The following is a 15,534-nucleotide window of genomic DNA, read 5'->3' on the forward strand; positions in this document are numbered from 1 at the left end:
TGTCCTCAGCCCCCTTCCTCTCCCGAAGGCAGAGGGCCCAACCATCCTTCAGTTCCTTCTTACTGCCCAGGGTTGTGAGACAGAACCTCTGCAGCGTCTGTATTCTCTGTGCACTATTCTACAGTTAGTTGTGTTACAACTTAGGGTATGTCTACACTACGAGGGTAATTCGATTTTACTTAAATCGAATATGTGGAATCGATATTGCAAAGTCGAACGTGTGTGTCCACACTAAGGACACACTAAGGACAGTAATTCGACTTTGTGAGTCCACACTAACGGGGCGAGCGTCGATATTGGAAGCGGTGCACTGTGGGCAGCTATCCCACAGTTCCCGCAGTCCCCGCTGCCCATCGGAATTCTGGGTCGAGCCGCCAATGCCTTCTGGGTAAAAAAAATTTGTCGTCATCCGTCCGTCACTAACGCCCTCCCTCCCTCCATGAAAGCGCCGGCGGGAAATCAGTTCGCGCACTTTTCTGGTCAGTGACAGCGCGGACGCCACAGCACTGCGATCATGGATCACGCTGCGACCATCGCTGCACTTGTGGCCGTTCTCAACACCTCGCAGCTTATCATACACCTTTCCCTGAGGCAGATGCAGAGAAATCGGGCGAGGAGGCTACGGCACCGCCGTGAGAGCCTGAAGTCGGAGAGTGGCACAGAGCTGTCAGAAACCACGAGCCCCAGCGCCCAGGACATGACGTTGGCAATGGGGCATGTGGATTTTGTTGAACGGCGATTCTGGGCCCGGGAAACAAGCACGGACTGGTGGGACCGTATAGTGCTTCAGGTCTGGGATGAATCCCAGTGGCTGCGAAACTTTCGCATGCGGAAGGGGACTTTCCTCGAACTTTGTGAGTTGCTGTCCCCTGCCCTGAAGCGCAAGGACACCCGCATGCGAGCAGCCCTCACTGTCCAGAAGCGAGTGGCCATAGCCCTCTGGAAGCTTGCAACGCCGGACAGCTACCGGTCAGTCGCGAACCACTTTGGTGTGGGCAAATCTACCGTGGGGGTTGTTGTCATGCAAGTAGCCAAGGCAATCGTCAAGGTACTGCTCCCAAAGGTAGTGACCCTGGGAAACGCGCAGGTCATCATAGATGGCTTTGCCGCGATGGGATTCCCAAACTGCGGTGGGGCTATCGATGGGACTCACATCCCTATCCTGGGACCGGACCACCAGGCCAGCCAGTACATCAACCGAAAGGGCTACTTTTCAATGGTGCTGCAAGCACTGGTGGACCATCGGGGACGGTTTACAAACATCAACGTCGGATGGCCGGGCAAGGTTCATGACGCTCGCGTGTTCAGGAACTCTGGTCTGTTTAGACGGCTGCAGGAAGGTATTTACTTCCCAGACCACAAAATAACTCTTGGGGATGTGGAGATGCCTACAGTCATCCTCGGGGACCCAGCCTACCCGCTAATGCCCTGGCTCATGAAGCCCTATACTGGCGCCCTGGACACAGAAAAAGAACTGTTCAACTACCGTCTGAGCAAGTGCAGAATGGTGGTGGAGTGTGCTTTTGGCCGTCTCAAAGGGAGATGGAGAAGCTTACTCACTCGCTGTGATCTCAGTGAAACCAATATCCCCATCGTTATTGCAGCTTGCTGTGTGCTCCACAACCTGTGTGAGAGCAAGGGGGAGACCTTTATGGCGGGGTGGGAGCTAGAGGCAAATAGCCTGGCTGCTGATTACGTCCAGCCAGACAGCCGGGCCATTAGAAGATCCCAGCGGGACGCCCTGTGCATCCGGGAGGCTTTGAAAGCTAGGTTCCTGAGTGAGCAGGGCAACCAGTGACTTTTCAGTTTGTGGACAGAAAAGCTGAACCTGCCCCCGTTTCTTTACCCAGTCCATTTTGACTATCCTCTCCAGTTACATACAACCTTCACCCCCTTCCCCTTCCCAAAAAATAAAATCATTTCGATTTTTTAATGAACACCGTTGTCTGTATTGCTGTTTTCGCGGGAATATTTTAAACCGGGGACGCAGACTGTGGCGGGGGGCGGGTTTAGTGTTCTGATGCAAATGATACTTCTAAACTCCCGGAATGACAGGCTCCGCACTGGTGGACTGGTTATTTCAATGGAGCCTGCCAGCACTCCTGGGGGGGACTGTGTGTATGTGTCGGCTATGTGACTTTCTGGCAGGGGGGGTAGGGTTACAGATCCCCTGCTGCGTGGATCTGTGAGCCAGGATAAGGACCGCTGCATAAGATCTGTAACTGCCCCCCCCCGCCACAAAGTCACAGAGCAACCCCCCCCCCCCCCAAAACATGAAAAGCACCTCCCAGACTGACCAGGGTAACCAGTGACTGCACTGTGTATGTGTCCTGATGCTGGACCTGACCCCGCCTCTGTAGCCTGCTAAAGGTGACTGTCCTGTCCAATTACCAAGCCCCTTCCCCCCCTCCAGACAGACTCTCCCTCAAAAGAACCTGACCGAAACAGTAATGAACAGAAACAAACATTTTATTGCGAACCAGACATGAAACGTGGGGGGTGAAACTTGGACGGGGGCTTGTGTGAGGTGGGTAGGAAAGGACTTATGAAATTTTGGGGAATGTCAGCCTTCTACTGCTAGAGCAGTCTGCAGGGGTTGATTGAAAGTTTTAACGGCCCTTGCCGCCCCTCCTTCTTTGGACTTTGGGTGAGGGTGGTGTGGGACTTGGTGGCGGGTGAGGGCGGTTACAGATAGACTGCAGCGGGGCTCTGTCCTCCTGCCTCCGGTCTTGCAGAACATCCACAAGGCGCCGGAGCGTGTCCGTTTGCTCCCTCATTAGTCCAAGCAGCTTTTCAGTAGCCTGTTGGTCCTCCTGACGCCACCTCTCCTCCCGTTCCATGACTGCTCGGTGCATTTGTGACAAGTTCTCCCTCCACTGTGTCTGCTGGGCTGCCTGGGCTCGGGAGCAGCCCATTAGTTCTGTGAACATGTCTTCACGCGTCTTCTTCTTCCTCCGCCTAATCTGCGCTAGCCTCTGGGAGTGTGCTGACAGGCTGGGTTGGGAGACAGTCGCAGATGTGTCTGTGTGAATTTTAAAAAGGGAGTGAATTCCTGAGACAGATAAATGAAATTGTATACAAAGAACCTAGTCTTTCTCTGTGAACAAGACCATGCACTGAACCTCTCACATGCGCACTCAGGACAAGGTCGAATTTTCGGCCGTCGCCTTCAGTGCCTGTGGACTTGCGGAGGTCTTGGAGTGTTCAGAGAACTGTGGCTGGAGACCTGAACTTCTGGAGCGGGCAATAATGGTAAGCCGCAGACTTGTGGCTGCTTAAAACTCCAGCTGTAGCACTGGCCTCCTTTCACATTGAAAGCAATGCCAGTCTCTGCTGCCAGCAATCAGGACAGCATCAACTCTGCCCCTGTCCCACCCCCTCGCGGCTGTCCCAGGGAAAGATCCCTGTATGCTGCCCCTCTCCCTCCACCGCGTGGCTGTCAAGCAGTCCCAATACTAACATTCCCCTCCCTAATTCAAAGCAGGGCGTCATGAGCGACATCACCCTCCTGAGGATCCCGGACACCCAGAGAGAACGCATGCTGCGGGAAAGCATGCAGAAACCGGGGCCGTATGCCGCCATGCTATGTCGTGCGATGATCCCGGAGTACTTGATTGTGGCGTGGAGGGGACATGTCTGCTACCACGGAGGGCCCACTAAGATCGCCCTACCCCGGAACCTGATCAACAGGCTTGAGCTCTACCTCCACGAGACCTACGAGGAGTTCTCCTACGAGGATTTCTCGTCGATCCCCGGCCACATTGACCGGATTTTCGCGTAGGTGCACTGGGACTTTGGAGTGGAGCGTCTTGGGCCTGGGAATCATGTAGTAACGGACATTGTGAAATTTTTTTAAAATACTTGGGACTAAATTGAGAAGAGCCTAAGACAGAGAAATCATGCAAAACCCATTTGTTACCTTTGTAAATATTCCTGTTTTGTACCTGATTATTTTTTTACTAGTTTACAGCACTTTTATAAATATACATTGTTAATAGTATAAATATTACCGTTCTGTTTTAAATAAATGTTTACATGTTTACAGCACTTACTGCTTGATCCGTCCCCTGATTCTGTGTCCGGGGTAAGGGATGGGGACGGTTGGTACGGGATCTCGGTAAGGGTGATGAAGAGCTCCTGGCTGTCGGGGAAATCAGCGGTGCCAGCGCTGTCGACTGCCTCGTCCTCCTCATCTCCTTCCTCCTCTTCCCCGTCCGCTGTCATGTCCGACATGATCCCATCCTCGGAGTCCACGGTCAGGGGTGGGGTAGTGGTGGCGGCCGCTCCCAGGATGGAATGCAGTGCCTCGTAGAAACGGGATGTGTGGGGCTGGGATCCGGAGCGTCCGTTAGCCTCTTTGGTTTTTTGGTAGCCTTGTCTCAGCTCCTTGATTTTCACGCGGCACTGCGTTGCATCCCGGCTGTAGCCTCTCTCTGCCATGGCTTTGGAGATCTTCTCGTAGATCTTAGCATTCCTTCTTTTGGAGCGCAGCTCTGAAAGCACGGACTCATCGCCCCACACTGCGATGAGATCCAAGACTTCCCGATCAGTCCATGCTGGGGCCCTCTTTCTATTAGATTGCACGGCCATCTCTGCTGGAGAGCTCTGCATCGTTGCCACTGCTGCTGAGCTCACCTCGATGTCCAAAGAGGAACTGAGATTCAAACTGCCCAGACAGGAAAATGAAAATGAATTCAAATTTTCCCGGGGGTGTGGCTGGTCAGAGCATCCGAGCTCGGACTGCTGTCCAGAGCGTCAACAGAGTGGTGCACTGTGGGATAGCTCCCGGAGCTATTACCGTCGATTTCCATCCACACCTAGCCTAATTCGATATGGCCATGTCGAATTTAGCGCTACTCCTCTCGTTGGGGAGGATTACAGAAATCGATTTAAAGAGAGCTTTATGTCGAACTAAATGGCTTCCTGGTGTGGACGGGTGCAGGGTTAATTCGATATAACGGCGCTAAAGTCGACATAAAAGCCTAGTGTAGACCAGGCCTTAGTTAGTTACTAGTTCATATAGTTATTTGCCTGTTGACCAGAAAAAAAAAAAGATTTTTTTCAGTTGAGGCTAGACAGCCCTCCCCCTCGTACAAGAATGCTAGCAACATGGCAGGAGCTAAATCTCTGGGGTTCCTGTGATGCTTCAGTACTGATTAACAATGAGCACATAGGAGAAGGACCTATTCCTGAGAATGTTGTTCTCTTTAAGCAAACTCCGAAAGCTACAGAAGCCGGTGTGAGGTTGTTCCTCCTTGAGACCTTGATGCAAGCCTCCTATGGACACTGTGAGGAAGGACATTGCTAACCACAGTCCCTCTCCATTAGTGGCCGGGTAAACCAAGATTCCACCCCAAGCTCTTGAGCTTGCCAAGGGGGCAATAACGCAAAGAAGAGAGAATGGTCCTTTGAGATGTGTTGTCCATGTGGATTCTGTGACCCACTCTCCTTTCCTGCTAAGACGGAGTCCTTCTCTGGGATTTTGTATTGTCAAAGGAACTGAGGGATGGCTGGGCCCATTCCACGCTTTATGCCCTCAGATTGGGGGCTGCAAGTGCATATGAGGTGTAAGTGTGGCCATAACAGACACTGCTGGCTAAAATAATCCACTCATGCACAAATGAGGCACATGCACCCCAAGAGTGGAATCCACGTGGACAACAATCTCAAAAACCCACAGTAACAACTGTTCTTTCTAATTACCAATCACCTGAGCCAGTGAGAAATAGAAATAGAAAACTTGGACTTTTTATAGGTTAAAAATAACAAAGATCAAGATGCTCTTGGTACATTTCACTAAGATGCCTTCAAAGTAAATGAAAACATTACAGTACAACTGCAATTTAAAAACAAAAGTGGCTATATTTCTTAGAAATAGAATACCGCCATTGCTGATATAATTCATCTTCATGTATTGGCCATGTTGTCCCCAGGGTTGAAAGGTAAGGGCATGAAAAAGTGGCACTACCATGCCCGTTTGTTTCATGAAGTATAATGATAGAGTTGTTAGTACAAGAAACAAAATGGAATCTGTAGGCTTGTCACATGTTGATATCTTTCAGGTTCTGTTTTATGAAAACTGGAAGTGGTTGATTAACTGAAGTTTTTATTTTTAAGGTATGCTGTCAGTGTCATGTGGGAGCTAGATAAAAATTCCTATGAAATCCTGAGAGTCTGGTACAACAGAACCATCATTCAGTCTTCATACAAACTGGTCTACGAGGTAGCTCAGGGATTATTAGATGGTGACCTAAGTGTTGTTGATGATATCCTAGAACTCAAAGAACTGGATGAGAGAACTAGACAACAGAAGCTGGAAGAACTGGTCTGGGCAATAGGAAAACTGACTGATGTAGCTCGACGTGTTCGGGCTAAACGTGACCGCTGTGGCGCTCTAGAGCTGGAAGGAGTAGAAATAAGAGTGCAGCTGGATGATAAAAAGAACATTCATGATCTCATCCCTAAACAGCCACTGGAGGTGCATGAGACTGTTGCTGAATGTATGATCCTTGCTAACCACTGGGTGGCAAAGATGATTTGGGAGAACTTTCCTCACCACGCTTTGCTGCGCCAACACCCTCCACCACGACAAGAGTTTTTTTCTGAGCTCCGAGAATGCGCGAGTGCCAAAGGCTTTTCCATAGACACACGGTACCTTTTACTTCTCTTAGTTTATTTTAAGCACTTAGAGTGAAATTCCAGTGGTTAACTGTTATAACATAGACAAATATTTACAAACTATTATAAACATCACTGTAATCGATGATTCATATCACTTCTTAAAAATGACTTTTCATTTCAGCGTAGCCTTTCAGTGAATTGGGTGTTGCCGTTCTAACTGAGGGATGTTATCTGAAGCTCATTTGGCTGGGCCAGGAATAGATATTACCTGAATCATCTGGAAGTAGTGGGGGCAAAAAACCTAACTTGTTTTAAGACTGACCTTGATAAAGTTTATGGAGGGGACGATTGCCCACAATGGCATGTGGCCCATCTGTGACTGCTAGTAGCAAATAGCTCCAGTGGCCGGAGATGAGACAGTACAGGGGGAGGGCTCTGAGTTACTACTGAGAATTTTTTCCCAGCTGCCTGTCTGGTGGGTCTCGCCCACATGGTCAGGATCTAACTTATTGCCATATTTGGGGTCAAGAAGGAATTTTTCCTAGGTCAGACTAGCAGAGACTTGGGGGAGGGTTGTCCTTCTGCAGCATGAGCCACGGGTCACATGCTGGTTTGAACTAGAGTAAATGGTGGATTCTCTGTAACTTGAAGTCTTCAAATCAAGGTATGAGGACTGCATTAACTCAATCAGAGGTGATGGGCTTATTACAGGAGCGTGTGGGTGAGGTTCTGTGGCCTGCAATGTCTAATAGGTCAGATTAGAAACTAGATGATCATGATGGTCCCTTCTGGCCTGAGTGTAAATGTGTCCAAACATTCTGTCCAGTCCATGTGGAAGGGCCAAATTGGGTTCACTCTGATTTTTAAGACGGTTCCAGCTTTGGTTGCTCCCTAGTTCCTCTGGTAGCAATCTGAGGGATTGCCCTTGTTTGAGTCCAGGAGATTCAGTAGAATATGAGTTAGTATTTAAAATTTAGGGACCTGTGAAGGTCGTGGTATGGACCAGTGTGACTCCAAGGGAAGTACTTTCCGGAGCTCCTGGGAATAGCTGTGTATTCACAACTACATCCTTTTGGTTGGGGTGCAGCTTACCCCTCCTGCCATATGTGGCCAGCTCTGCAGACCAGTGCTTGTAGAGTGGGTGAAACCAGCTCCTCCGTTCATTTTATGGTACTGGGCAACCTCACGGAAATAAGGATAGAGTAGCCCCCATGCTCCAGTCCTGCCTGGCCCTCACATGGCATGCATAAGAGGAGCAGAAGTGGAAGAGTAACTAAATGAAATTCGGCATTTTCAAGTAAGAATACTGTTCTAGGGCAGAGGTGCTGCTACAGTTTTTGGTATAGAAGTACACCTCTACCCCGATATAACGCGACCCGATATAACACGAGTTTGGATATAACGCGGTAAAGCAGCGCTCCGGGGGGGGCGGGGCTGCGCACTCCGGTGGATCAAAGCAAGTTCGATATAACGCGGTTTCACCTATAATTCGGTAAGATTTTTTGGCTCCCGAGGACAGCGTTATATCGAGGTAGAGGTGTAGTAATGACTAAGCAGAATGCAATCTGATTATTAATTACTTGAATGTGTATTCCCTTGCTATTCTTTAATTGCACACTCTAATATTCAGGGACAGCGTAATGAAGAATTAATGGTTTGTTTTTGGTAGGTCTAATAAAGCACTGGCTGATTCTCTGAATAAAGCAGATGATCCTTTAGATCCAACTGTGAATAAATTACTGCGGTCCATGGCTACTCAGGCGATGTCGAATGCACTGTACTTCTCGACTGGCTCGTGCCCCGAAGAAGAGTTCCATCATTATGGTACCCTACCCGTGTGTGTGCGCGCGCGTGTGCCCTTCCATGTATCTTTGTTAAATCACTGTGTTTTTTTTATTTACTTTCTTTTTTGTCACTGTCTCCCTTTGTCTTAGGACTTGCCCTAGATAAATATACGCATTTTACTTCTCCAATTAGAAGATACGCTGATATTGTCGTCCACCGACTGCTAATGGCGGCCACTTTAAAAGATACTAAAGTAGATGTTACGGTTAATTTGTTCAGCAACAAAGCTCTTGAGGAATTGTGTAGACACATCAACAACAGAAACAGGGTAAGATGGACGGCAGTTGTGTCTTCAGATGTGTTTGAACAACACCTTGTGCAATGGGCCGTGATCCTGATTGGGAGCCTCTGGGTGCTACAGTAACACATAGTAAAGTTAGTCTGTTAATTAAATAATTATTAAACATAATTAAATCCCAATGTAAAATGAGACAGTAATCAAAGTAATACAAGTAAAAAACTTGAAATTGTCATTACAGCTTACACTGAGGCAAAACAGGAAAATATATAACCAGGCATGCAAAGTTTGAGTCCTCTTGAGTGTGCGATGAAGCATGAGAAAGGCAGGGTACTTCCTACACTTAAAGTATACAGGAACTTGCAACATGTGCTTATTCAATGAGGGATATTACAGAAATTTTAAATAGTGATTCCTTTTTTTAAATGATTAACAAGAAACCCCAACCATTTAAAAACATCATGTTTCTCAAAGAAGGCTCTGGAGTTGTAAGGATTTGAAAAACACAAACCACAGTTAGGGTTTCTCTGCTTCAGCCTGAGCCACAGCCTTTTGACAACACAGTAACTATAGGGAAGCTGGCCCTGTTTTGCCTGTGCTGAAAGCAGCTTTGATGGCAGGAGATGCTAAAGTTTGGACTGAAAATACCAAAATGCTTTTTGATTTTGGAGGGCGAAGTGTCTTCAGTCTGTGTGTCCCTTGCTGCAGCTGAGCAAAAATTGGTACCATTGGGCTAAATTCTGTTCTCAAAGCCATGTGCACATCTGAGGAATATACTGTGGCCTTTTGTTAACCAGGTTGGTTCCTTTCTCAGCTATTGTATTAGTGTTAAAAATGAATGACTGTTATTTTAAGAAGGTTAACAATACTTCAATTTCTTTGATGGGGCATCTCTGAGTTCTTCCATTTCCTTCTCTAATGTTTTTCGGACCTGAAAACTCTTATTCCCAAAATTTTAGTGAGTTTTCACTGAAGTTCTGATGTTCAAAAATGTACAGCTTGATTCTGAGAATATATAGCTATCTTCAACCTTGGGATAAAAATTTGGGAATTAACCTTCAAAATCTTTTGGTGTTCCTGCGAGAACTACATGCTTGACTTTTTCATTAAAAAGAAAGTTTGTGCCAGTTCATGGCCTCACTTGGGTCAGGCAAGTTCTGCTGATGTAAGTAAATTTTCCTGTATCAAGCTTTTAACAGAGCAGCTAACAAATTTGTAGGGACAGAGTTTGATAAGATCTTTAAGAGACAAAAACGTAATTTAGGTTTAAAGAGTAGCTGGACTTGCATCACTTATGAAAAGGGAGGGTCAGAGAGAATAAATCATAGATTTTAGCTACACTTGCAGAGGCAGACTGTCCCTCTCTCTGGGACAGGAAGCCCCTTCTACCTCTGCAAAGATTATGTCGTCAGCAGGGCCTGCAGCAGAAGCGAGCTAATGGTAGCCTAAGGGCTGGTCTACACAGTGAGGTAATGCTCACTATCAGGGTGTGATTTCTAAAGTTCACTAGTGTGCATTAATTGGTCCCTGTGTAGACCCTGCTGGTGTGCACTAAATATTCCCTAACGTGCTTTAATGTGTAAAAAATAAATAAAAAAGAGCTTGCTGGAGCTAGGGACTCCTGAGCCGCTTAGTGGACCAGTTACAGTGAAGCCAGCCCTCTGTACTTAGCTTCTGCTCCAGCTGTACAGGCTGTTAATTCTTCCCATCCCTTGCTCGTAATGGAGGAAATAATGGGAGTAGGGCTGGTGATAGTGGCTTCTCTCTGCAAACAGAAAGGAAAAGGATCTGATATGGATTTCCCCACTCCAAATAAACTATAATAAATTTTTTTTTAAAGCTGTGATGTGCTTGAAGGGGCCTGGTCTACACTACAAAGTTAGGTCAATGACCTAGTTGTGCATGTGTCTACACTTAAATTTGTACCACTGATGTAAGTGCCCCATTACAGCAATGCAGTACCACCACCTCTGCAAGCATTGAGTCATGATCGATGTACTGAGACCGATGCAGTGGGAGTGCATGGAGACAGTTGCACACTGAGAAGTTGACCCCTGGCTCCTAGTCACCCCTGCACAACTCGTTTCTGCCCCACATGCATTGCCAAGAGTTCCCAAAAGACAGTGTGCTGGATGGTGGTGGGTTGTACACTGGTATACCTACCCATCGAGCACTGCACTATATGTCAACACAAGCACTCCTGATGAGTACATGCAGCGCCAATGTAAGGAGCCAAGTATGCCCACACACAAGCCATATACTAACTGTGGCGGCTTTATGCCTACATAACTTGCATTGATCAAAGTTTGTAGTGTAGACATGGCATTAGGGCTGGTCTACACTGGGAACTTATATTGGCATAACTACATCTCTCAGGGATGTGAAAAATCCATGCCCCTGAGATGTGTAGCTTTGCTGACCTAACCCCCAGTGTAGACAGTGCTAGGTGGATGAAAGAATTCTTCCATCAGCCTAGCTCCTGCCTCTTGGGGAGGTGGATTAACTATCGCGACAGGAGAACCCCTCCTGTTGCTGTAGTGAGTGTCTGTCTATGCTTATGTGCGACAGTGGCACAGATGCAGCGCTCCAAGTGTAGATGAGCCCTAAATTGAGCTTTACTGCTGGAGAACCAGCACAGGCCTGACAGTGTTGCAATAAAGACAAGGTGGGTGAGGTAATAACTTTTATTGGACCATTTTCTGTTGGTTAAAGACACAAGCTTGTGAGCTTACAGAGCTCTTCAGGTCTGGGAAAGGTGCTCAATGTTATAGTTAAATAAAGGATGGAACAGATAAGGAATTAACATGATGTAAGAGACCATTCAAGGTGAGGTGGGTAGTTAGCACCTCTATAGTTATAGGACAAAGGTGGGTTAGTTGGTTACAGATTGTTGTAATAAGCCATAAATCCAGTGTCTTTATTATGTCCCTGGTTTTTGGTGTATAGTAGAGTTATAAATTTAAGTTCCCAGGCTCATCTTTTGAAGGTGTTGTGCAGGTTTCCTTTGAGGACTGAGAGGTCAGATATGGAATGACCATTTTGTGAAAAGTGTTTGCCCATAGGAGATCAGCTGGTTTTTGTCTTTTATCATTTTTCTGTGTGAGTTCATTTGAGAATGTAGTTATTGTGTTGTTGGGGCATTTAATGCACTGGATGAGGTATGTGTAGGATCCATGGGCTTGAACGGTGTTATAGGAGGGTATTGATCAGTATACCCGTGGATATATGTCTGCAGGTTTTGCATACGTTATTGTAGGGGCTGGTGCTGCTTTTGGTTAGTTAACACTCCATTAATTTTTTTTGTAGTTAACACTCCATTTATTTCAGTTTCTATAAGAGACATTGTTAAATACAGACTTCTCAGCCCTGTACAAGATGGTAGCACAACATTTCAGAAGTACTTCATAATGTGTTTGCACTGTAAATGATATTCTGTTAACTTTTGCAAAGCTGTCTGTCGTAAGGCATTTAGTCTTTGAATACCATTCTTTCTTTAAGATAACTGCAACAGAAAGGTATATAAAATTGAAGAGTTTGGCCAGTTTGTTTTCTTCCAGGAGTTATAATGACTTTAACTTAAAGTTTGCGGATGACACAAAGTTGGGAGGCATTGCCAACTCGGAGAAGGATCGGGATATTCTGCAGGGAGACTTGGATGACCTTGTAAATTGGAGTAATAGTAATAGGATGAGATTTAATAGTGAGAAGTGTAAGGTGATGCATTTAGGGATGACTAATAAGAATTTCAGTTATAAGCTAGGGACGCATAGGTTAGAAGTGACTGAGGAGGAGAAGGACCTCGGAGTCCTGGTTGATCGCAGGATGACTATGAGTCGGCAATGCGACGTGGCTGTGAAAAAAGCTAATGCGATCTTGGGATGCATAAGGCGAGGTATTTCTAGTAGGGACAGGGAGGTGCTGCTTCCGTTATACAAAGCGCTGGTGAGACCTCACTTGGAGTACTGTGTGCAGTTCTGGTCTCCTATGTTTAAAAGGGATGAACTGAAACTGGAACGGGTACAGAGAAGGGCAACTAGGATGATCCGAGGAATGGAAAACCTTTCCTATGAAAGGAGACTCGAGGAGCTTGGTTTGTTTAGCCTAACCAAAAGAAGGCTGAGGGGGGATATGATTGCTCTCTTTAAATATATCAAAGGGATAAATACCAGGGAGGGAGAGGAATTATTTCAGCTCAGTGCTAATGTGGACACGAGAACGAATGGATATAAACTGGCCGTGGGGAAATTTAGGCTTGAAATTAGACGAAGGTTTCTAACCGTCAGAGGGGTGAAATTTTGGAACAGCCTTCCGAAGGAAACAGTGGGGGCGAAAGACCTCTCTGGCTTCAAGATTAGGCTAGATAAGTTTATGGAGGGAATGGATTGATGGGATTACGTGATTCTAATCAATTAGGCAATAACGGCCATCGCTGGTAAAATGAGGGTCTGGCTAGAGAATCTTGCCTGTATGCTCGGGGTTCTGCTGATCGCCATATTTGGGGTCGGGAAGGAATTTTCCTCCAGGGTAGATTGGCAGTGGCCCTGGAGGTTTTTCGCCTTCCTCCGCAGCATAGGGCAGGGGTCCCAAGCTGGAAGATTCTCTGCAACTTGAAGTCTTTAGATCACGATCTGGAGACTTCAACAGCAGAGCTAAGGGAAAGTGGGGGGGTCAGCTTTTGTGGCCTGCATCATGCGGGGGGTCAGACTAGATGACCATATTGGTCCCTTCTGACCTTAAAGTCTATGAGTCTATGAGTCTATAACTTTATACTTTTTTGTCTGTGCTGTATGTAGGATGTCCTTGAAGGCATATTTTTGTGTGTTTAATAAAAAAAAAAAAGTGGAATGACCTTTCTAGAGACTTACAATTACTGAAGTTAAATAAGCTTCTTTCTTCTGGAACATTTTATTTTAACATCTTTCTAAAGTCTTTTTATGGGGCACTCTTGACAGGCTGCACAACATGCCCAGAAACAGTCTACGGAGCTTTTCCAGTGTATGTATTTCAAAGACAAAGTCTCTGAAACAGATGAGCGCTGTACAGCAGATGGTGTTGTTTACTCCATTCGAACAAATGGGGTACTTGTTTTTGTACCAAGGTAAGTTAGGGCTTGCAGTTGGTAAAGAAATAAGTGATAGCAGGGTGTGTTACTGTTGTATTAATGGAAACTTCAGGTTCTTGAGAAAGGCAGCAGTAGCTGACTATAGCATAGTTTGTTGTTGGAAGATGGCTCAGTTTTAACTTTTTTTTTTTTAAATTTAGGCCCAATGGCTTTCTAGCCTTTGACTTTAAAAAGCATAACAGTTCCTAAAAGGAACAAAGAGGGGATGATATATTCAGTATATCTATTTTGAATTCTTAATTTCTGACCTTAAATGATTGTCTGAACCCTTCTCCTTCCATTGCCCAGCTTCCTTTTAATTGAAATTTGTGTCCCTAACAGCCACTTTAAATTCATTTTCCAATAACAAAATTAATTTGGTCTACTTAGAACTAAGTAAGTGTTTTTATAGTAGAAATTGGCTAGTTACCTGAAAAAAGGACATCTCTGTTCCCTGGAGGAAGAAGTTTAAAACTGTGCATTCCCCAGCTGCCTCTACTTTGCACTGCATTAATTCCACCCCATTATTTAACATAAGGAGTATTTAGATTTTGGGGGCAAGGGGCTAGAGTTGATACCAGCTGTACCCTATTTTTCTTATTTTAATAGCATCCCCTCTGTGTCTGAGGATAAAAGGGTGGTGATGGGGAGAGTGAGTAGATATGGCAGCACTATAGGGGTTGGGAACATTTGTGGCTCAGCTTTCATGGCCAAACAGATGGGGTAGCAGCACCCAGGGGAATTGCTTCCATGATGCTAACAATTATAGATCTGAGTTTCTGTAAGTGATGGTACTTTAGCATCATGTGCTGGGGAGATATCAGCTAAGGAGCTCTTACATGACAATTTTAATCATGAATTTCTGATCTTTGAAATGAGTCTTTAAAATAGCTTCTCACTCTACTGAATGTGTTATAACAAACTATACTGAACTGAATGAGTTGGGAAAAGCCGCTGGGTCTGTGCAGAGGTTGGACAGCCCTACCTTTCACAGGAAGGAGAGATTTCTCCAGTCCCTAACTACCAGGGAAGAGCAGCTCATGCTGCTAACTGTAGCAGGGCCACCCTGCTTTCTATTGACTTTGTAGTTATGCTTCTGATTAGCTTCTTGAGAGGGGTCTGAGTTGGGTGGTAAGGTAGACTTTAGCACTGGTTAAATAGAGGGGAGATATGCAAAATAAGTATGTTCTACTTTTTTGTTCTTTGTAATTTTTTGACAAAGGGGCTCTCTTCATGACTGTGACACTTAGCACACTGTCATTGCTTGATAAATAACTTTCCTCAAACTCACTGTACCTGAAATGTTATGGGGCATTATGATCAAGATACAATACATTCCTATTCTGTATTATTGTTTACATAGATTTAATCCTTCCTCTTCTTCAGTGTGGGGATGGTTTAAAATCATTAAAATGATTGATAGTTCTTAATGGTACCATAATATTGTTTTCAAAATACATTTGTATTTTCACTTTGTGCATCTCATAGGTATGGCATTAAAGGTGCTGCTTATCTGAAAAACAAGGAGGGTTTGGTCATCTCCTGTCAGTCTGATGGCAGTTGTGTATGGAAACCTGGTTCTCTTCAGCGTTTTCAGAACAGAATTACTTCCACAACAGTTGCTGGAGAATCTGTTACATTGAGTCTGTTTGACCATATAACAGTAAGTCTTTCTTAATAAATTTACTAATGGAAGCACCAGAGCACAAATGAGGGGAAAAATAACATT

At 45.6% G+C, this 15,534-nt stretch overlaps 1 protein-coding gene across 1 annotated transcript in view; it reads left to right on the plus strand.

The window, feature by feature from the left end:
• The window catches only part of DIS3L (DIS3 like exosome 3'-5' exoribonuclease), a 36,047-nt gene that overhangs the window by 18,525 nt on the left and 1,988 nt on the right, over positions 1-15,534 (plus strand). The window contains exons 11-15 of the mRNA XM_029910712.1: positions 6,118-6,651; positions 8,291-8,445; positions 8,556-8,734; positions 13,657-13,802; positions 15,294-15,468. Of these exons, the coding sequence (XP_029766572.1) occupies positions 6,118-6,651; positions 8,291-8,445; positions 8,556-8,734; positions 13,657-13,802; positions 15,294-15,468 (1,189 nt within the window). The remainder of the gene's footprint in view (positions 1-6,117; positions 6,652-8,290; positions 8,446-8,555; positions 8,735-13,656; positions 13,803-15,293; positions 15,469-15,534) is intronic.

Source organism: Terrapene carolina, unplaced genomic scaffold (genome assembly GCF_002925995.2).
Source record: "Terrapene carolina triunguis isolate 2854851 unplaced genomic scaffold, T_m_triunguis-2.0 Scaffold67, whole genome shotgun sequence".
Taxonomy (NCBI): domain Eukaryota; kingdom Metazoa; phylum Chordata; order Testudines; family Emydidae; genus Terrapene; species Terrapene triunguis.